The sequence below is a fragment of the Rhopalosiphum maidis genome, chromosome 2 (genome assembly GCF_003676215.2).
Source record: "Rhopalosiphum maidis isolate BTI-1 chromosome 2, ASM367621v3, whole genome shotgun sequence".
Lineage (NCBI taxonomy): Eukaryota > Metazoa > Arthropoda > Insecta > Hemiptera > Aphididae > Rhopalosiphum > Rhopalosiphum maidis.
In genome coordinates, this window is record NC_040878.1 from 43,905,851 (window position 1) to 43,928,935 (window position 23,085).

The 23,085-nt window shown below is 26.9% G+C and overlaps 4 protein-coding genes across 5 annotated transcripts; 2 read left to right on the forward strand and 2 right to left on the reverse strand.

Annotated features, from left to right (window-relative positions):
* Positions 1 to 599: 599 nt before the first annotated feature.
* LOC113552476 lies at positions 600 to 1,976 on the reverse strand. Its single transcript, XM_026955352.1, has 4 exons — positions 1,824 to 1,976; positions 1,345 to 1,519; positions 943 to 1,056; positions 600 to 871 (listed from the first exon to the last, which is right to left on the reverse strand). The coding sequence occupies exons 1-4, from the start codon at positions 1,971 to 1,973 to the stop codon at positions 600 to 602; spliced, it is 711 nt and encodes a 236-aa protein (XP_026811153.1). The 5' UTR covers positions 1,974 to 1,976.
* A 3,175-nt stretch (positions 1,977 to 5,151) lies between these two features.
* LOC113552918 lies at positions 5,152 to 7,305 on the forward strand. Its single transcript, XM_026955944.1, is given in 4 exon segments — positions 5,152 to 5,442; positions 5,445 to 5,536; positions 6,447 to 6,548; positions 7,060 to 7,305. Coding segments are annotated over 4 exon segments (540 nt in total). The 5' UTR covers positions 5,152 to 5,237; the 3' UTR covers positions 7,201 to 7,305.
* On the reverse strand, positions 7,239 to 8,637 carry LOC113552917. The gene is made up of 5 exons (XM_026955943.1): positions 8,305 to 8,637; positions 8,103 to 8,230; positions 7,805 to 7,996; positions 7,559 to 7,723; positions 7,239 to 7,479 (listed from the first exon to the last, which is right to left on the reverse strand). Exons 2-5 carry the CDS (start codon positions 8,199 to 8,201, stop codon positions 7,372 to 7,374), a joined length of 564 nt encoding a protein of 187 aa, XP_026811744.1. The 5' UTR covers positions 8,202 to 8,230; positions 8,305 to 8,637; the 3' UTR covers positions 7,239 to 7,371.
* A 231-nt stretch (positions 8,638 to 8,868) lies between these two features.
* On the forward strand, positions 8,869 to 12,422 carry LOC113553228 (transmembrane protein adipocyte-associated 1 homolog). Of its 2 annotated transcripts, XM_026956441.1 has the most exons (9): positions 8,869 to 9,140; positions 9,247 to 9,411; positions 9,969 to 10,101; positions 10,194 to 10,356; positions 10,537 to 10,733; positions 10,798 to 10,858; positions 11,079 to 11,262; positions 11,344 to 11,473; positions 11,907 to 12,056. In XM_026956441.1, the coding sequence occupies exons 2-9, from the start codon at positions 9,290 to 9,292 to the stop codon at positions 12,054 to 12,056; spliced, it is 1,140 nt and encodes a 379-aa protein (XP_026812242.1). In that variant the 5' UTR covers positions 8,869 to 9,140; positions 9,247 to 9,289. The 2 variants fall into 2 exon arrangements, with proteins under 2 accessions (XP_026812242.1, XP_026812244.1); XM_026956443.1 differs by lacking the exon at positions 8,869 to 9,140 and having other exon boundaries at positions 9,290 to 9,411; positions 11,907 to 12,422.
* Positions 12,423 to 23,085: the final 10,663 nt, after the last annotated feature.

A 23,085-nucleotide genomic window follows, 5' to 3' on the forward strand; every position in this document is an offset into this window, starting at 1 on the left:
AGTGCCGAACTTCCACCTAGGCAAACTAGGCAGCTGCCTAGCGGTCATTAGTCTTTACCTTCCTAGGGTCCAGCCCCCCCCCCGACTAAGTACCAAAAAGGGCCCTTTCTTAGTAGCTGTATTGAGACCCTGAGACCCTTAAGTTCGAAGCACTGGCTAGTGCATTATTTTTTACTGTTTTGATTTTTTGTCCTATACATATATATTTGTATATTTATCAATAAGCACTACTATTGTATTCTTATGGTATACTCCATTTTATAAAAAAATGACAATGAATAATAAATATTCAAAACGAAAAAATACAGTCTTATATATTTATATGTAGGTACTTATTGATAACAAGTATATAAATTTTAAACATTTTTGAGAAACGATAGTAATAGTAAGTGTACTCTCCCCACGGTAGAAGAAATTATATATTTGCCCCTCCTAGACAAAATCCTAAATACGCCACTGGTTTAGTTAATTTTAATTTTGAGCTATTATCTAAGGCTAATATTCAATTGCCTTAATTTTTAAAATAGTGCGGATTGAATTCAACGAAATTCGACCAAAAAACTAAGTGTTTCCTAAATCCGAGTATTCGTGTACAAAAATTATTTTAATAAAAGCGGTGAATTTTCTATACATAGGAAACAGTGCCAAGCGTAGTTCATCACATATGTAGTGATGACTCCGATTGTAAATGAAGAGAAGTACATGAAGTGTTTCCAACGGTTGTGGTGAGTCGCAGTGGCTACGATCCTCTGGGCTGATAATTTGTCCCTATTTTCTTTCAATAGGTTCGTAGCTTTCATATTTTTTCTGAGAAACTTGTCGAATTTCTTGACAATGTATTTAAATGGGACTTCATTGCTTAGTGTTTTTTCTAAAAACGAGAAAACAGATTAAATTTGATTAATTATCCAAGCACACTTAAAAACGGTTGGGGCGACTGACCCTCGGCCCAACCCATATCGACTGATTGTTGCTGGAATGATGAGACTTTTATCGCGGTAAAGTCAATGGTGTTGTGATCGCACCTATTCGATTCGTTCGTCTTTTGCATATCAACTATATACATAGAAAACAAATGTACGTCAGTGTTTTTTGTGAAATTTGCGATCGACTGTGCTAATTCAACTGGAAAACTATACCATTATAATACAAAGTGATTCGTTTATCAATTTATCATTAACCACTCATTATTTCAAGAACGATTACTTTAAACATGTATAATATTAGTAATGGTCATGATTAATAATAATTTTGATTCAAATTCTTATGCGATATTATATTATTATTATAAATTTATATTTATATCATTTAGCCAGTATATTCATGTAGGTACACTAAACTTACTTGTATCGTTTTGTGGCATTGTTTGCACAGCAACGTCTTTCTTATTAAACGGCATAATATAACTGGTATTAAGGTTCTCTTCACGGATACATTGATGTAGCAGTCGTGCAGGTTTTGGAGTCAAGGGAACCGATAATCTCGTTTTTGTTACTTCAAATACACTACGATGTGGTACCTATTGTTTTAAATTATACATATTATGTATATTATGTATAAATTATGACGCAGATACTTACAGCGGTAGTAATTATTTACCCAAGTAGAGGTTGTTGAAATAATAAATTATATTCTATACGATATTAATAGTTTTAAAAAATAAAAAAACTATCTATAACATCATCCAAATTTAATTTATTAGATCAAAGACTTCATTCATAATAAACAAAATATTTATTATAGATATGTGCCAGGTAGGATTTTTTAAATGAATAAATGAATAGATAATAAGAAAAATTTTGATTTTTTAAGACAATTCTTACTGTTGCAGCACGCATCATCATCGGCACTTTTTTTATTTGTTTGTCATTGACATTCATTTTGCTTTCCTTTTTTACTACAGGCTTTGTTATTTTACGTTCTAAATTTTTCGAAAGTCTCTCGGCGCTTGCTATCATTTCAGCAAAAGACATCTTTTTGATCTAAAACAAATCATAATGTATAAATCATTAAAAAATAAAAGACAAAATATCAATATTTCATAATATTTAATAAATTTTATAAGGTATCAAACAGTTTCACTATAGTATTTTTAATTGTTTTGATTATGAAACCTTACAGACGGCTGCATATGTATTGGGTGAGAGTATTTTATTGCAAGGTAATAAAGTTTTACTGGTGTAGTTAAAAATCGTACTCGCTATTATGATTTTTAATCTTAATCTGCTGCACGCGTATTTAATTCGGATGCGGGGTCGCTGGTACGACTAAAGTAGGTATAATACAATTTTAAAAATGCTCAACTGAATGAAAAACGATTTGTGTATACGTTTGAAAGTTGAAACACTAATTTTATCAAAAAAAAAAAAAAAAATTAAATATCTGAATATTTGTTCTATTTCACTGATCGCCTTCAAAAAACAGTTGAGTACTGACCAGCAACATAGTTTTGTTCAGAGTACAGTTACCTTTTCTATTGGATTTCTTACCACAGGTACAGCGGGTCCGTCGTTTTTTATAGACGTTTTCTGCAACTGCGGCTGCTTTTGAATTTCCTGTATAATACATTTGTCTCTATAAAAATATAATAATTAATTAAACAAGAAATCCTACGATGTATGAGGAAGGTTCATCTTACATTTGTACTTATACATCATGGTGCATGTAATATTATAAATATTACTTATAATATTTAGTTATAAATACGACTTACGTGAACCCAACATTTATACCCATGGCTAAACGGTTCGTTTTTAAAGAACTTTCTCGAATATCCTTCCGACTTTTTCCGAAAGGCTGCTTCTGCAAATTAATTTTAGGACTTCCAAAAATATCAACTCGTCAAGTTAGCTTAAAAAAGAAAGTAACACAAAAATTATGAATTTATTATGCCCATTACGCAGACAAATTAAATTATACATTGTATAAATAACAATATATTATTATTATTGTTGCAGGACAACTGCAGGATATGTTTATAATATTTTTAGCCATAATATTTCCAAACTATCGTTTAAATGTTTGATAAAATATTTTAACATGTTTATTTTTAATTGAATGTGGTTTAAAACTGATAAATTAAATTTTTTATGAAAAGAAATTATAAGTATAAGTAGGTATGTATTTCTTTTTTGTACTTCATTTAAATTCTGAGTGAAGAAATGAATATGTTGATTTTCAATGATATCTGCGTTTTTATTTTGAGTGTGTGTAACTTTTTGGAAGCATTTAAAATGCATTGATTTTCTACTTTGAAGTTTAAGGGGATTTTCTGCAGGCAACAAATTTAATTTATTTAGCACTTTTCTTTGGAAGGGGGATGGTCAGAGTTAAACGTTTCCAGTACTTTTTTAATCACTTGGAATAGCAATTTCGTTAAATTGTAATTTTGTTAAAACCTAAAAAAAAATTTTAATATTCATACTTAAGATATGAAAATTGAATGAGCTCTTTATAAGTTTTTTAAACTATATTAAAAATAAATTCTAATGGAAATTTAAATTAACTTTTTATGAGCGTTTGAAGTTTAAATATTCGCGATTATTACATATTATATTCACCTGTAATAACTATTTCTATTAACCTTTGCTATTTTAGTATTTTGCTATAATTCAAAAATAAAAATTGAATGGGGTCTTGACATTTGTACTAAAAGATTTTATTATCATTTTTATACATGGTGTAATTTAGTAATTTGAGGTTTTCTATTCCTTTATTTAACAGTTCAGCCGCAATTCCGTCTTCTTCGTGTGCTTTCCTATTTTTAAGCATATTTATTGCCTGTTCAATTTCTTCTCCTGTAGGTTCGTATATGTATTGTTCAACTGTACAACTTTTTCCCTCCGACTCATTTTGTGTTAATTGATTAAGCATTCTTTCAAAAACTTTTTGAGTTCACTAGCCACTTCTGTATTCTCTGTTATAAATGACGCGTCATCTTTTTTCATAATCGCCGACCTTTATTATACGGCTTGTTTCTCTCTGCTTAGCAGCCAGAATCCTTTTTTTATTTTTAGTGGGATTTTCAAGCATCTCAATGCATGCTAGTTCTCTATCAGCCATTATTCTCTTGCAGCTTTCTTCAAACCATTTGTTCTATTATTTCTTTTTTCTTCAAATCCTAGGATTTCATTTATCACTTTCTTGATTACACTAAGAGTGATGTTCCAAATTTTGTCTAGCTTGCCTGTTTCTTTTATTAATTGCAATGCTTCTGTTAGTTTATATTGTAGTTCTATTCAGGCCCGTAGCCAGACCAAATTGTTGGGGGCATTACATATAGTCTTTTTAATATTTGTAATATTTTTAGGGGAGCAACGACTGGGTTTAGGGAGGGGGCGATGCAGTAAGCTCCACTTTCATTCTAGGACAATTCGTAGCCAGTTTTTTTTTCATGTAGCCATGTAGGGCGGTTAGCCCTACGATAAAAGTCGAAGACATGTGTGGAGAGTGGAAGATATAACAGTAAATAGGGTCACAGGACGGAAGCCAGACCGAGTCAGAGAAGATCTAAGCACCTAGAAATTAGAGATGGGGCAAGGATAGCGATGGATAGAGAAACGTAGAGAGGCATAGTGGAAGCGGCGATGAGTCTAAACGATCTCGAATAAGTCAAAAAAATAAATAAATAACATGGTATAATTCTAAAAATATTTTTACTTTTTTAGACCTATTTATAGATAGTTTTTTAAATGTCAATTAATAATATTCACTTGGCTGAAAAGCTTAAAAATTTGATACATATACAAGATCTCACATTACTTGTTCTTATATCTGTAGAAAAATAATTAAAAAACTTAGCTAAAAACATATTAAGCTTATATTGAATCCCATACAAAATACTTGTTCTTTTTTTGTAATTTCAAAAAATTAGATGAGATACCTACTATTTCATGTTTTATATAAATTTAAAAAACCGTTTTCATATTAGTTATCCTTTATCCAGGTTTTTCTGAAAATTAATTTCCCGTGTTTTACAACCTTCACGGTTTACCAATGATTATATAATATTAATATGTGTGATAAACGTATTCTGTTGCCCAGTCTGATTGCATTTTCAAAGAATGTTGGTCACATTATTATCATATGATCATTTTTCTCCTGATAACCTTATATAAATTTTTGATTTTTCTAGCATATCCTTATCAATGACTACCTAGTAGTGGTACCTGCTCAAAACTAGACTATTTTTCAAAATAGTATACTTTTTTTCATAAGGGTTTTTTAAAAATTGAAAAATGAATTCTATTCGAAGATTTTACAGTAGCAAATCGGAGGTGACCAGTAGTGGCCCATCTAATGAAACTGGTGGTGTATTACCTATAGATTTGGAAGGAAGACATCGATTTGTAAGACAACGACTTACTAACATGACCGATGAAGAAAGAGCTTTCCGTAGAAAATTCTTACATGATCAACACTTGTCTCATGATGAACCGATTGCTGTCCTCAAATTTACAATGAATTGTACAATCCGATTAGACGTGCATTCAGAGTTCCTATGAATGTATTTCAAGATTTTTTGACCCCAAAAATTGTAAGTGTACTATACTGCCTATTACTACTAACTAAAAAATATAATATAATAATAAATCATATTTCTAAGTTATTATATGTATGTGTGTATGTATATGTTAGTGAATACAAAATCAATTCAATTATTTTTGAGTTCACAATACTTTTAAAATTAAACAATTAGTGGGGACAGAGGATGCTTATTAGTTTACTATCCACACTTCAATAATATATGTTATTTTTGTAGTTACCACACTAATACAATGATTAAAATATGCATTAAAATAATTGGCTTAAATGCATTTTAGAGTTCCTCTTTGCCATTTTTAATTTTTTTTTTTTATCATTACATATATTACCTATTCAATGAATCAAAAACTTTGGTGCAATCAGAATTTATCATTTAAACTTAGTTTTAAAGTTTTAGTTATTTGAATTTCACCGATATACCATTTATTACATGCACATCTACGGCACACTGTAAGTAAATGCACAATAAAAAACAGTATAAATCAAATTTTGTATATTGATAATGTGTATTTTTGACATTAAAGACAATAGTGCAATCAGAATTTGGTTTCAACAATGTTTCATATATTTGCTCCAAATATTTATCTCGAAAATGTTACCAGAATGTTATTAGAATTATAAATGCTTAACTTGTATTATATTTGTGCCCTATCACTCAAGGAAAGTAACAAAATTAGTTTATAGAAATAGCATACAAAAACCAAATCAATATTTAAATTAATTTAGTTATCTGAATAAATAATAAGTTATAACTTATAACTAATTACTGTTTCAATAAAATGAAAATTTACTAAATTATCGCATTCCCTTTTTACAAATATTATTTAAGTTTTAACTATTAAGTATTTGTGATTTGTATGTATAACAAACTAATAATCTATTCCATTATTTTTATTATTTAGGGTGAAAGAACTGCTTTCAATGTTCGGTTTGTAACAAGCAAAATATTGATGGGAATCACTCTTGCTTATGTAGGAACATACTATGTTCTTTACAACACAAATGTAAGTTGTTTTTGAAATTTTAAAGAATTCTGCTTTTAAATTTTTATAGTATGTAATATGTTTGTTAACTAAAATCAATATAAGTATTTTGATTTTCAATTGTATATAATTATACAATATTTTCTTTTATAACATTAACTATTAAGAAACCTTAACTTCTCTTTTACAACTCTCAAATAATAATAATAATAATTTATTTAGCAAAACAATAAAATTTTACAATATAGATAAAAATATACAAGATATTATGTTTACAACTCTGCTTTAAGCTTAAAACTCATATTGGGGGGTATAATATATTATGTTTAGTTCAGTTCAAAATTAAAGGTAAGATATAATAATCTTAGCCTTAATTTGTATAATGTATTTAATAAATATGAATAAAATATTTTTATTACAAAAAAAAATAATCAATGTAAATAATTAATAATTGTGAATATCCGTAATAACACTAATTACATTGCCATTAAAATGTATGATCAAATAATAAACATTTCTTTTTTATGTGAAGACTTGGGAGAGAAAATCAGGGTGGAGAATACACGAGTCTCGTTCTCAATGTGTACCAGGAGACCCAGGTTTTCCAAGAACTTCAGATCGGTCTTTACCCAGACATTACGCCGACAGAGGATTCAGCAGTTCTCCAATATAATAAAATAATAAAATTGTTTTTATTATTTCGTTGCTTATTAATTATTTAATCGAGAAATAAATGTAGAAAATATATAAATAAAATCTTAACATGTATTTACAAAGATGTTTTATTTCATTATTTGTTATGCAATACTAAATTATACAAAAAAAAAAAAGTAGTCTATTAGTTTTACAAATCAACAGAATTAAACTCTAACATATTTGGTAAACCGTTATTATTTATTTTGTATGAATAAACCATAATTCTTCTTGCTAAAAACATTTTACTGATGTAATCCTGAAACAAATACATTTATTAATAAAACAATATTTTGTACAAGCATATATTTTAAAACTAAAAAAAAAATATTACTTACATCTATATTTCCATGTAAAATAAGTAAGTTATATTTTCTTTTAAGACTGTCAATATTTTCATAAGAAACTCCCATATCTTTACGCTTAATACTATTTTTCGGGTTTACCAAAATGGTTCTGCCACATAATAATGCTGGTTCTAGAGCTAATAAATTAACTTCTACCTATAGTAATAGATATATATCAGTCCTGTTACTATTGTAATAATTATTACTTGTTAGGTAATAAAATAAATGTTTACTTACATCTACTAAGCAATCATTTTTACTTATGTCCAACAAAATAATTACAAGATCTGCATATACAGTGGACAGTGTAGACAGTGCTGATTTTACACTTTGTGCCTTGTGCACTTGAATCTTGGAAATATGATTGTTTTCATGATACTCAATCAATGCATCTGCTATTTGAGTACTCCAGTTGGTATTGCCAATCATCTAGATAAAAAAATTGTCTAACATTTATATTTTATTGGTACGTACTACATTCCAAAATACAATCATTATAAAAAAAATAAATTATAATTATTAATTCAAGTCTTACAAGTATAGAAAATGGATATTTAGTTGCTGCTTTTGCAATACATTTGAAAACTTTTTGTTCGTTTTTATCAGACCAAGAGGAAGTGCTAGTTGCTGCCATGATTATATTGTTTCAAATATAAAACAATACTGACAATATAAAATATCATTAAGTAAAGATTAATTTTAGTAATTGGTTTTCAATATATTTATTTTCTACTTACTTGGAAGTTTGGATTTATTACAATTAATTTTATGGATTCAAAGAATTAAATTATATTATATTATATCTGCGAGGTTAACTGATCACATTGCAGTTTAAAACGATCATTTATATTTTAAAGTATTTACCGATTATCAAAAATGTAAATAAAATAATTTATTAATTTGAATTTACTATTTAGAAGGTAGGTACTATTTAAAGTGATACTGAATAGACCATTATAGACATATAGTTTTAGACTTATTTTTTTATACTCTTATAAAGATATCTATAATCTGTAATCTTTGTGCGACAGTTGATCTGAAATCGAAATTCAAAATTTCGAAATGTTTACATGGGTAGTAGGACGGTAGTATCACAGAATAATAGACGATAGTACAGTGTTGTACATTTTAACATATTTTCACTTTTGTTCCCACTTTAAAACATTGAAAATTAAAAATATAATGATTATTTTGGTACACTGTATGAAATGATATTAAGAATATTTTTTTTTATCAATTTTCAAACAACAATAAAAAATTGGTCTGCTTATCATTTAGAGATAATATTTTTTTTCTCCTGTGAAATAAACATAATATAAGAATTCAATATTGTGAAATGTGAATGACGAATGTGAAAGATGTGAACGATATGAAGTGAACGCTGAACAATATGTCAGTATCCTATATTGATACGTTATGTGTGTGTTTAATAAAACAATTATTGCTTAAATTATTTAATTATGGTAGAAAATTAAGCAAGTATTATCATTTGATTGTAATTAATTCACAATTTAAATTTAAAACAATAGCTTATTAATTGCTGTTACATTAAAATTAAACCATTTAATATCAGGTACATATTGTGTCCTATTTCATTTTATGCAAGATATTTTTTTGTTATACGAGTTAGTATTTTAGTAATACCATATTTGTTTATAAAACAATTTATTATATTAAAGCTGAATGTATCAGCTGCATTTCATCTGACAAAATAAAATAGTTATGGTAGACATTCAGAGTTTAGAAACAAATAGATTGCCAACAAATATAATGAACAACAGTACTTCAGTGGACGAAGAACATGTATGTAAACTGGTTCTTTACATGGAAATACCAAGTATCAAGTAAGACATTTTTGTAAATAGGTATCTACAATATATTGTTTAAGGTAATTATATCTATTTGGCTTATGGAGTTAAATATGTGTACTAAATTGTTCAAATAAGTTTAAAAGGTAGAATTTACATATTTTTGTAATGATCTTTTATCTTATATATATATATAAGATACTCGGCAACAGATGTATATACTGACATCATTGTGACATAAATGAGTAGAGGCCATGCATTTTTTCTGATAAACAAATGTTTAATCCATTTTTTAATTTTAGCTTTTATTCTCCATTTTGCTAATCAAACCAATTTAAAACTATAATACTAACTTATGCATTAATCTATTTTTATTACTCGGGTACCTAACTGTAATTTCTACCTAGAAAAATATTCCGAGTTTTATTTTTATTTTTTTTTAGATTTATATTATACCTTATTATTTATTTATTTTAATTTTAAAAGATTATTAAATGATATGATTACAATTTTATTAATATACTAAAGATACCATTTACCATATGATTATTATTAGTATTTAATTTCATGTATTTATTTGTGTTATTTTAAAGCGTTCGTGTATGGGATGTAGCAATACTTATTCCTAACTTAATATTTATGATGTACTTAGTGACCAAGTTCAGTCGTGCAAGATTAAAACTTCGAGCTGCGAATAGCCCTATTTTTTTTACATTCTACTGTTTGGTAAATAATATTTTTTATTCTCATAATACCTTTGTTTATTTAACATTTAAAAAGTGTTAATCTTACTAATAGTTCTTTAACAATATATTTAGGTTTTGTTCAATGTATTTACAAGTATACTAAGATGCCTAATTTCAATGACACTCAATTTTAGTAATTTGGCTGCTGATTCCATCAATATAACGCTTTGGATTTTAGTCAAATGTTTTTTTTTGGCTACTGAAATGAGTGTAGTAGTCTTTGCCTTAGCTTTTGGTTAGTAATAAAATAAAACAATTTTATTTTCAGTTTGAATTGTTTTCCTTTCTAAGTTTAAATACAATTAATATGGTATCAAAAGTAACTAAAATATTTTATAAATACATGCAACCAACTTAACAGCTTTGAAATTAACCATGATATATCATTTAATTTCCAATTTTATGATTATTATAGGTCATATGGAAAGTAGAAGCAGCATAAGATATGTACTAATCACAACATCATTTATCTCGTTAGCTTATTCGGCTAGTCAAGGAGCCTTGGAAATTTTTATGCCAGACTCCATTTTTAGAATCAACTCTAAGGATTTAAATTTATTTGGTCATGGTGGTATTGTATTTTGGTTAATAAGTTCTGTCATTTTTACTATGGTAATATATTGAAAAAATTAATTGATGATCATCAAATATTTATGATTTTTTTTTTTTTTTATAGCTGTATTTGCTCATACTGGTATTGCCTCAGACTAGACTTCGAGAGAAACTTGCATTACCAGGTAAATGCTTTTATTATTTTTGTTATTATTAGTATTAAAAAGTTTTAAAGCTACCTATGTGATTTAAAAAAAATATATTCCAAGAAGGAAGGGTATCATTAATGACTTGTATCATGAAAAATTACTTGATAAATTATTAAAATATTTTGTATTTTGTTATTGTATATTTGTTTTTAATAATTAATGATATATAAAAATAACAATTTATGTTTTTTTTCAGTTAATCGGTCATTTTATGTATATGTATCACTTTTAGCAAATTTAAATGGTATTGGCTCTATTGGTTGTGCATTTTTATTACTAAAAATTACTGAAGGACTTTGTATTGTTGATGTAACAACATTTTTATATTTTACACTATTTACTCCTCTAGTCTACATAACATTTTTGAGCTCATTCTTTAGGTAAATATTATTTAAGATAAAAAAAATATATATGCACTATAAAAATAAATATTATTATTAATTTATTATTTATTTTATTAGTGTTTCACAATCAAGTATTATGTTTTCTTATAAAGCACAAAATGATGATCGTGTTGAAGAAGATACTGTGTCATTACCACATCAACCATCATTTTCATCTTTAAAAACTGATTCAGACTATATTTATCAGGTAAATATAGTACAATTATTATTTAGTGTGGCTTAGTATGGTGCGATCGTACACTTAATTGCGGAAACGTTCTAAGTGTACGTATCGACCGGTGTTACTAATTTGCTGATGGGTGACCACCCGGGATTTTAGTGACAAATCTTTGCCACACATATAAAAAAACGTGTTTCAACCTACCGTTCCTCCCCTCTACAAATGAATAAAAACCATCCAATGGCCTTTGTTGCCGCGGATTAATTAATAAAAAAAAAAAAAAAAAATTATTATTTAATAATTAACTTAAACACTAAATAAAATATAATTGTTTTGAAGTCTATTAATAGATAATTCAAATAAATTTAGTTAATAATATATTTATCATTAGTAATTTTGTACCATATTTTATATTATATAATATTTTTGTACTAAATATTCTTGATTTATTACTTTACAGACAGATAATATATACAACAACACTCGTTTTTCTGTTAGTGATAGACAAATAGCAAATCCGTTGTACAATGCTTCATTACAAAGTCCTGATAGCATTACTGGTTATAGCATGGATGAGCAAACTATTGACATTGAAGAACAAAAAAAGTAATAATGTGTATAGTTTTAGAATATTTTTCTGGTGTTCCTGTGTTTGCTTTATTATTTTAATATTTTTACTACCTAGTATGTTAAGTTGTGTTATAGATAATTGTATAATATATAAATTTAGTCAATTTAATTAACTGGTGAAATATTCATCACAATTTTAAATTATTCGATTATTTATTTATTACTTAATCTTCTGTTCTTTTTTTTTTATTTTATTTAATTATAGATTTATAACGTTTTATGGAGTATTACATAATTTTATAGTACAATAAATTGTGATTTATGTTTGTTTAACTTATGTTTAAATTATAATATCATATATATATTTATAAGTGAATTACACTTAGTGGATTCCTATAATTTGCACAAAAATTTATTTTAAACACTACATAAAATAAATAAAATATTATATAAATTATAAACCTCATCTTAAAATATAAAAATAGGGTTTTGATTAAATTTTGTTCTTAGCCCTTTAGTTGTAAATATTATTAATCGATAACAATATATAGTACCATTAGTTAATGATTTTTTTTTTACTTTTATTATCATACATTTTACTGGTGTAAATTTATCAATTGTAATCAATATTAAATAAATTGTTATTATGATGGAAAATAAAACTAGCCTGCTCTCAAATCTATGAAACGTCCTTTTTGTGGTTGTACAGAATATCTATTAACTATTTACTATTAAGTACTAGCATAGATTAAATATACATTGTATTCGTTTAATCAATGGTACTAGATAGCTTTGTTGATATATTCACATTTTTAGACTATATTTGCATTACAATAACACAATCTATCATAGTAACATGCTGAAACCATCTTGCCAGAACTAAAATAATCATTTTAAAAACTGTATTATTCAATGAAATACTGAAAAATTCTTTTATCGAACAATTATTATTTAATAATCTATTAACAATTTAAAAAAAAAGTTTTTACATAATTTCCAGACGAATAAAACAATATTTTTTATTATAATTTTTCATTTTTTTGAGTAACAACACATATTTTTAATTTTATATTCTGAAAATATATACTTAATACTTAATATATTTCTATATAAATATTTTTTTAAGTATTTTTCGATACAGAAATAAATTGAAGTTTGGACTAGTAGTTTGTGAATTATAACTTATAAGTATTTAAAGTTTTAGTTGACAGAGTAATAATCTGATATTGTGAGGCATCTTTGTAGTCTATACCGCTCCATTCCACTAATTAAAACTTTAAATAATTTTAACTAATAAACTATTCATCTAAAATTCTATTTTTATATATTTAAATACTCCAAAAAATGGTCTGGATTAGTATTAGAATATGAAATTAAAAATGTATGTTTTTGTTCAAAAAAGTAAAAAACTTAAAAAAATATGTAATAAAAAAGTTTTGTTTTACTTCAACCGTTGTTCGATAAAAGAATTATTCGGTATTATAATGATGAATGATCAACTACCCAGTAAATTAGATGTTGATATTTAAAAATATAAAATTAACTAAACAATATTTTTTATTAGCCGACAATGAAGGTCTTAAGAATAATAATGTTTTCATCATTTTATAATATATCTAATGTAACTTATAATAGTTTAAAAATAAAGTGTTCTCATTTAGTTAAAAATTATTATTTTTTTGTCCATTTTAAATTTATCAGGTTATATTAACATTATTAACTTAGAAACTACAAAACTAATTATGAATTAATATATCAATTTTTGCACACATTTCCTTAAGACTCGGAAAATGTACTTTGTATCAATTTTCAATTCCTTTAGGTTGTGTAGAAATATCAAAATAGTTTAAAGCAGCGTTTCTCAATCGGTGTGTCACCCAGTAAGTCCAAACGTGTCGCGGGAAGTACTAATATTAAATGTACGAACCTTGTTGACACTATATTTACAAAAATTAATGAGTGTTGTTCTTATTTTTTTTTTATTGTGTAATACAAAGTATGAAAATTTTTAATAGTGTGTCGCCATAATACAGAGGTTAAGAAACACTGGTTTAGAGGATAGTAATTTGAACTACGTTAAAAAATAAACCTACTTAGTGCTATCAGTTATTTTCATCTAAGTTACATAAGTTTTAAAAGCAAGGTACCTACTTATACCAATGCACAAATTTCGTGAACTAAGTTCTACTAAAACGTTTAAAACCGATACAGGTGATACACCATTAAAGTGCGATATTTTATGTTCATTTCATCGCGAGCGAAGTCGGGTACTCGGATTATAGTGTTTTATAATACTTAGACAAATTAGAGAAGTTTCTAGCATCCAGAATCATATTATTTTATGAATTACAACAAAACAACTAAAATCAATTTTATTAAAAATGTACGAGTATATTTGCATTTTTTCATTATTGTTATAATATCTACCCTAAATTCATTCAGTGACGGTTATCAAATGTTAGTATTCATGATCTTCCAATCTGACCTAATTTTCTACTCAAATTAACCAAATTTGTTTAAAAACTATGATTTTTAAGATCTACTTCATCTTTTATTGTTATTTATTTTCTAAATACCCTATACCAGCGGTTCCCAACCCATGGGCCTCAACGATTTTTTTACAAAATTGGTGGTCCATACAACTAAAAAGGTTGGGAATCGCTGCCCTTACTGTGCTCTGATCCGTTCAATATTGGAATACTGGTCTATCGTATGGTGTCCATTCTTGTCTTGCTATATTGAATAAATTGAAATGGTAACTATGCAAAAAAGATTTTTGAGCTTCATTAGTTTTAAAAAAATATCAAATAATGAAAACTATTACAATATAAATAATATTCAAAATATCTTTAAGCTTAATCTATTACCTATTCTAGACTCGTAGTTAAAAAGCTGACATATCCTTTCTCTCTAAATTAATTAACATTTAAATTAGGTACTTATTTTCTCTTTAAGAATATATTTCTTACAATGATCTCCAATTAACTCACGAACTTGTCCTACTTTTCAAACCAAAACCTACCATAATAATCAGTGGCGGATTAAAGAGAAGACCGAGAGCAGCGAGAACCCCTTCAAATCTTAAAATGTGATTATAAAATTAATAATATGAAAAATGTTGGGCTCCTTCCAAACAAAAATACTAGATCTGCCACTGATACTAATTATGGGTATAAATGTTTAATTGTATAATAATTCTTTGGACAAATTTTGATGCTGGGAAATGAATAGCGGGACTTGATTTCTTTCATTTGCGTAAGTATTTACTGTTTTTTAATGATTTAACCGGATTCGTATTTATTTTAACCTATTTGAAATTTGTATTTAGCTAAGTAGTGTAAACTTAGTATAATTATATAACTATAGCTAATATTATATTATTATTATTGCTTAAAAGTTTTAACTTTATTCATATTCTCACTCCCAGTCTCAGAAGTTAGTCCAGTCGCGCCGATCTATATTTCATGTTATGAGGAAAAAACGCTGGTGTTACACCCATCTACTAAAAAAAATGTTCAGTTAGTTACGTTCGAATGGTACTATATTTATTTCTAACTATATACATACAAGATACTGTATAACAAACTATTTTTGATTATCACCCACCCATAAATATTTCAGGGGAATTTTCCACAGTTCATACTCGTGTTCGGCGCTACTGTTAGTACGTACCAAATTTGAATATTGACAAAAATGGACATTTTAACGAAAAATAACGATTATAGGTATAGTTATCTTTTTTGTTTTAAGTTATTACAAAAATATTATTTAAAGACACAAATTCGTGTATTATTATTTAACACTAACAGAGAAGTATTCAAAATATTATGTAGATTAGTTTTAAGCTGTTTATGCCATGAACTTATTATCACCTGCAGTGGCAGCTCATCAGGGGTCTTTGAGACGGCGACTCACCGTAAAAAAAAGTAGTAAAGCAATAAAAAAGTTTGAAGAAAACTGTAGTATAATTTAATAATTTTATCTATTTTGAAAATAATTATGATGGTTTTCGATATTAATATTGATTATTGATAATATTATAATATTTTGTATTATATTTTTACATTATTAATGAGAAGACGGGTGTCATTCAATAATAATACGGACGAAAAATAATGAGTCTAGTCTCAATGTACTGAACAACATCTATATAATCTACCCCGCCCTCCGCCTTTTGTCGTGCATATAAAATTTGTATAAGTACACAATTGAGTCTCTCGAACGGCAGACTTCCGAAAAAAATTAAATGTCTGGCTAATAATAATATTACAATATAATAATACATTGTATGATCTATGGATATGGATCTATCATATTAATCTATCATCTATGGAAATCACCAATTTTCGCTATTCGTTCGTAGACGATTGACAGTTGTAATAATTTTAACGGAGAAAAAAATAGACGTACAAATCGTTAAACCGTACTTTAATATATATAATATTTTACACGCATATGCTGTTCTTTTCAGCTTATTTTTATGTTATATCTCAATATCTTCAATTCGAAACGCGGTAAAGACGGACGAGGAAAGGTGTTCCTGGGTCGGCGATGTGGTTACTGAACGTATGGAAATTAAATATGACACAACTAAGATTCACTATAAAAAAAGTCGATGTTTACGTGAGTTTAAATTTCTATACTTTTGAAGCTTTAATTTACTTTTTTAGACATAAAATAAATACATACTTATTTCACCAATCTTCTACCCGCCGGGGGACGTATACGTATGCATATTTTATTCCCGAACACGCAATGCATAAGACACATGACACCAAAAATACATAATCGTCATATTACCAGACCCGTTTTATAGAATAATAATTTATATTTATAATAATTGTATAAAATATAAATAGCAATTTTCATTTTAAACCGGTCGAATACCCGACTAATATAAGTTTTTTTTTATCAAAAATAAAAAGTTTTCCGAAAAGAAACATTAATAATATTTTATAATTGTTGGAATTTTAAGACATTGGATAATCATTTCATATTTCTGTGATAACTATTTCACCTCAACCGAATTTTGTTTTTTGTAGTAATTTAAAAACGAATTACTATAGTTATTTGATAATTTTAACAAATGTTAATGTTTACATTTCTTATAAACATTATAATTTTCAAAATATTTTGACTATACACTTATAGGATAAAATAAACATAGCATAATACCATATTAGGTGCATATCAATTAGAACTTATCGATTAATTTTAAAATCAGTAAAAGTAGTATGAGTATGTATTATTCCTAAACAGGACGGTACCGAAACAGAAATTAAATGTGAATAACTGCTTGTATTTAGAAATCAATTTTATTAATTTTGTAAGTCCATCTTTATTTTATGTTATAGATCATAATCTACTAACTATTTAGTATGTAATATCAATTTAATGATTAAACTTTTTAATATTTTTAAAATTATTAATCATTTAGTTCAGCCAAACCGTATAAAACCGTTAATAAACGATATAAAATTAAAATTAAAAAAAAATTCAGAATAATATACAATTATTATGATTTTACGTATGAAATTAATTAGATACCAAAAGTTTCGTATGTAAGACAGCTGGAAGAATAATAATAAATCCTATAAAATCACAAAGAGTTCTGTAAAAAAAACATTATTATTATATTTATCATCCATGTCAAACGACAATCGTTGTCATTAGTAAGAGACGATTAACAATTCTAATAATTTTATTGAACAGTCGTCAAACAACAGCCTTCAGTACATGACAAGTTCTCTCATTTTCATAAAATATTTTAATAATTTCATTCCGAAGCGTAAAGAAGGCGAATGAAGAAATAAACTAGCTGTTTCTTCGGCAACGGTGCACGTTTGAACATTAATATGGCACAGCTTGATTTCGCCAAAAAGAGTCAAAGGATACTTGCGCAGGTTAATTTTCCTATAATTTTAGGGTAGTAAAAAATTTATACTTTAAACAAACATTTATTGACTTGTACATGCTGCCACTTCGATTACTTAGACCTATATTTTATTTTCAAATAAGTAATTTTATAAACGTTTAAAATCAAAATTTTGTCTAAATCTATACAATTTTCAAATTATTTTTTCATCAGATATTCATATAATAATGTCTTTCTATATATAAATTTAGTATAGTAATTCTCATTATTTTTTTTTAAATATAACAAATATAAAAGGTTTACTGGAAAGTCACATTCTTTTTTATGATTGAAGTTCAATATTTTATGACTTATTGAGTATTAATTTTTCATCCCAAAAAAAAAAAATAATTCTTGTAAAACAATTTTTATATTGTGTTATAGACTATAATATACTATATAGTTTAAAAACAAATAATCTTATACACCGAGAACTTAAAGTTTTAACTAATTTTTTATGAGAGTATTTCTTATTTATGTTATTATTTTTAAAATATTTCAAACTATATATTATATAAAATGTTCTTTATTTTGTTATAATTACAAATTTTTAAAATTTTTAAAATGTTCTATAGGAATTCTCATTAGTTTTTTTTATGCAAAAACAAAAATAAAATGCTCATTGGAAACTTATATTATGACTGTTTGAAGTTCAGTACTATATAATTTATACATAAATTAATAAAATATGCGTCTACATCGATTACATTATCCGGGTAGCGGATTTTTCATAAAAATTAATATATTTTATTTTAAGTTTAAAACGTAAATTGATTTCCCAAAGCATTGACTAGTGATTAGGTACTATTTGTTACAAGAAATCACAATAATCGAAATGTATGAATTTTTTTTTTCTATTATGATAGGTGTCATCAGACACAATATCTACAGACAGAGGTAATTGGTAATTGCATCTAATGTAATAGGTATGTAAGATTAGGTTAAAACACTGGGCGTGATTAAAAACGAATTAATATAGTTATTTGATGATTTTAAAATTATTAATCATTTAGTTTAGCCAAACCGTATAAAACCGTTAATAACCGTTATACAATTATAATTTAAAAAAACATTCAGGATAATATACAACTATTATGATTTTAAGTATGAAATTAATTAGATACCAAAAGTTTCGTATGCAAGGCAGCTGGAAGAATAATAATAAATCCTATAAAATCACAAAGAGTTCTGTAAAAAAAAACATTATAATATTTATCATCCATGGCAAACGACAATCGTTGTCATTTGTAGGAGACGATTAACAATTCTAATAATTTTATTAAACAGTCGTCAAACAACAGCCTTCAGTACATGACGAGTACTCTCATTTTCATAAAATATTTCAATAATTCCATTCCGAAGCATAAAGAAGGCGAATGAAGAAATAAACTAACTGTTTCTTTGGTGACGGTGCGCGTTTGAATATTAATATGGCACAGCTTGATTTCACCGAAAAGCGTCGAAGGATACTTACGTAGGTTAATATTGTCTTATCATTTTGGGGTAGTAATAAATTTACTATTTATACGTGTAATAAAATAAATGTTTATTGACTTCTACAAGCTGTTACCCCGATGACAGACCTATATTTTATTTCCGATCGTCCAGTCCAATGAAGTGGTCGGCAACCAGCAGGTTATTGTATATACGACCCGTTTTAAATTCTAAAACACTGACATTATTTTTTTATTTTTATTTTATTATTTTAAAGTTCTAGACAATATTTTTTTCCATAATAAATAATTTAAGAAAATAAAATTTTTATTTTTATCTGGTCCGCAAACTGTTTTTAATTTGTGAATGTGGCCTGAGAGTTCAAAAAGGTTACCGACCATGCATTAATGATGAAATTGCCAAGAATAAAATAAAGTCGTTAAGTACACCTTAGATCCTGGACGTAGCGAAAAATGTATAATGATTTTACAATTAAGTAGTATATTTTCTGTTTGTCATGAATTCTTGTAGCAAGTATGATCTATTTGGTACTTTGGGTGGTAAATAGTAAAATTAAACAAAACATTTCAGATCTTGCCATAATATCGGAAAAACAAAAAAACTGAAATAATTACGCTATATGCTTATCTAATTTCAACCCGGAGGACGATTGGCAGCATCAATAAGAAGCTCATCTGAATAACAAGTGTCGCAAGGCTGTGTTTGCTTAATATTATAATTTTTCGAACAGTAGTACAGTATATTATGAATATTCACTTAAATTATATTTAACTTTTATGGTTCTTTTTTTTTCTTCAGATAACATACTGTACTACGGTTTTAGGTGTTCTTTTTATTTTAATAATACGTTGATAAATTACCAATTTTTTTTCTTATCACATAGCTAGTTCGTCTTTGTGTAAGTTTAAATTTATATTTTTTATAGTTATTGTGCTGTTTAACTTTCTTATAAAAGAGAATGAGGAATTTAAAAGGTGGCCACCGAACAGAAAGTTAAACGGCAATATACTATAATCTTCTTAGTTCTTTTTTACATTTTTAACTGATAAATTATGAATATAAAATTTAAAATTAATTCAAATTCAAAAATAAAAGAACACCAACACATATTTCTGAAATATTAAAATTGTTTTTTCTATTACATTTAATCTGCACATTAGTTTGTAGTTTTATAGGAACCAAACATTTAGCTGGATCATGGACTACTCACCGACGATGAATTTGTCATTGAGCTGATGGAAAATGTGTCGGCATTGGGCTTCGTTTCAACACGGAGAACGCTTGGCAGTGGCAAAAAGAAATTCAACTGATAATCAACTGTCGAAAGGAATTGTTTGTATTATTTAATAATTTTTAGAATCATAGTAGGTACAGTATACTGTATATAAATATATAATATTTATATTTATTAGTGAAGAAGAATTTGTCACCAAGCTGATGGGAAATGTGTCGGCACTCTGCTTCGCGTCAACCCGTAGGAAGATTGGCAGCAAAGTTGATTGTTGTATTTCAACACGGAGGACGTTTGGCAGCAGCAAAAAGAAATTCAGCTGATAATCAACTGTCGAAAGGATTTGTTTGTATTATACTATTATATAATAATTTTTAGAATCATAGTAGGTACAGTATACTATATATAAATATATAATATTTATATTTATTAGTGAAGAAGAATTTGTCACAAAGCTGATGGGAAATGTGTCGGCACTCTACTTCGTTTCAACCCGGAGGAAGATTGGCAGCTCATCCTGATATCAAGTGTTGCCAGGATGTGTTTGTATTATAGTATAGGTTAAGTTAGGTTATTATATTATAATAATTTTTATTTAGTTGTCCCCTTACGCGTCAGCGCTCATCTCTCATCCATTCATCCAACACATAGACTATCGCCGGCCGGCAACACACATATTACACACATTACTCGTTTTTGTAGCATGTACAATAGCGAAAATCATATTTTTATTCCTAGGTTTCCTTATAGTATTATTGATATCTACATAGTTTAAGTTATTGTATATTTTTTTTTATTATTTGAATGCATTCATATGATCAGTGGCGTATTTAGGAATTTTAGAATAAGGGCGAGACATATTTTGCCGCCTCTCCCCTAGAAAAAAAAAACTAAAAAACTTCTACACCGCGCAATGGTGAAATTTTTAATACCATAGAACACCGTGTTATATAAATACTATAGTATTTTATAACTCTATGGCACACATTTGTTGTGACGGTACCCAAAGCCCCTACCTAAATACGCCCCTGCATGTGATGCGTTCTCACTTACGATGTGGATTAGGCCTACTGGGGACACCACAATAAAAAAAACGCGCCTCGTGTAATACCTCACAAAGTTATTAAACAATACGCACGATGTTATTGTGCGTCGTTTAATAATAAAGGTGGTGTGGAAAATTACAAATTTCTTATCTTATAGTTACCTTGCATACATTTTTTTTTTATTAAATACCAATTAAATAGTTATTTATATCAAGAAACGAGAAATATTAACGTTTTATAAAGTATTACTGTTAACCAACATTGCAAATTTTTTCCGCAAATACTTTTTTTCGTCATTCATTTCACTTTGCTACTTATCAAAATTTTTGATTATACCATTTTGTACACTGTTTTACTTGTCAAAATATATTTTATCTTCTATTAGCCCATATTGCAAATTTTTTTCTGAAAATAATTTTTTGCTTCAAACATTTACACTGTTTATATTATTAAAATGTATTACATTATCGATAGCTCTTACTGTATGTTTTTTTCTGAAATTAAATATGATTCATTTTTTTATAATCAAAATTTATGATGTTGTTAGCCTTTTAGGCAAGATTTTTTGTTTGAACATTGATTTGTTATTAAAATATGAATAAATTAATCAATTACTAAAAATTAACGACTTATAAAATCGTTAAAATATTTTCAAAGTTTATTGTTAGCGAGATTTAAAAGAGACAGCAAAATAGGTTGAATAATTAGTAGTTAGAAGTGTTGGAACCATCAAGAAGAACACCAGTTGTAAGAATACACGGGGGAGACTATGAGAAAATTAAGCAACTAGATATACATACTAAAGAGTGTTGTAGCAGACTAGCAGCAGATTACTATTACCAATGTAATATTTTTAGGTTCTTCTTTAGTTACGTTTTTCATTAAATTTTACATTTTATGATATAGATGCAATTATTTTTACTTGAATGATCAATCTGCTATTATGAATTATGATTAAACCTGTTCAACTTAAAACATTTTTTCCCTCATTTTCGGGGCAGGAGTAGTCGTTCCTAGTCCTAGTATTCTTATAACGAGCCGCCCCTGCCGTCAGGTAGTACTAGACACCCGGGAGAGTTTACAATCGCCGCAAATTCAATTGTGCCGATTTTACTTTTACTGGATTTTGTTTATAAATAATTTTAATTTTGATTTCATTTAAATTTACAACACTTATAATACTTGTTTATTTATTATATTATATTTAAAAACGCGCCTCGTGTAATACCTCATAAAGTTATTAAACAATACGGACAATGTTATTGTGCGTCGTTTAATAATAAAGGTGGTGTGGAAAATTACAAATTTCTTATCTTATAGTTACCTTGCATACATTTTTTTTTATTAAATACCAATTAAATAGTTATTTATATCAAGAAACGAGAAATATTAACGTTTTATAAAGTATTACAATAAAATAGTT

What these genes read in the sequence shown, in the direction of transcription:
- LOC113552476 (XM_026955352.1), bottom strand. Translation starts at nt 1,973, where the DNA reads ATGTCTTTTGCTGAAATGATAGCAAGCGCCGAGAGACTTTCGAAAAAT. An exon ending in TGATGATGCGTGCTGCAACA is followed by an intron (nt 1,520 to 1,823) that starts GTAAGAATTGTC and finishes TTAAAACAATAG; the next exon opens with GTACCACATCGTAGTGTATT. An exon ending in AATGCCACAAAACGATACAA is followed by an intron (nt 1,057 to 1,344) that starts GTAAGTTTAGTG and finishes CTATGTATATAG; the next exon opens with TTGATATGCAAAAGACGAAC.
- LOC113552917 (XM_026955943.1), bottom strand. Translation starts at nt 8,201, where the DNA reads ATGGCAGCAACTAGCACTTCCTCTTGGTCTGATAAAAACGAACAAAAA. An exon ending in AAAATGATTGCTTAGTAGAT is followed by an intron (nt 7,724 to 7,804) that starts GTAAGTAAACAT and finishes CTATTACTATAG; the next exon opens with GTAGAAGTTAATTTATTAGC. An exon ending in TTTTACATGGAAATATAGAT is followed by an intron (nt 7,480 to 7,558) that starts GTAAGTAATATT and finishes TATTTGTTTCAG; the next exon opens with GATTACATCAGTAAAATGTT.
- LOC113553228 (XM_026956441.1), top strand. Translation starts at nt 9,290, where the DNA reads ATGGTAGACATTCAGAGTTTAGAAACAAATAGATTGCCAACAAATATA. An exon ending in ATGGAAATACCAAGTATCAA is followed by an intron (nt 9,412 to 9,968) that starts GTAAGACATTTT and finishes GTTATTTTAAAG; the next exon opens with CGTTCGTGTATGGGATGTAG. An exon ending in GTTCTGTCATTTTTACTATG is followed by an intron (nt 10,734 to 10,797) that starts GTAATATATTGA and finishes TTTTTTTTATAG; the next exon opens with CTGTATTTGCTCATACTGGT.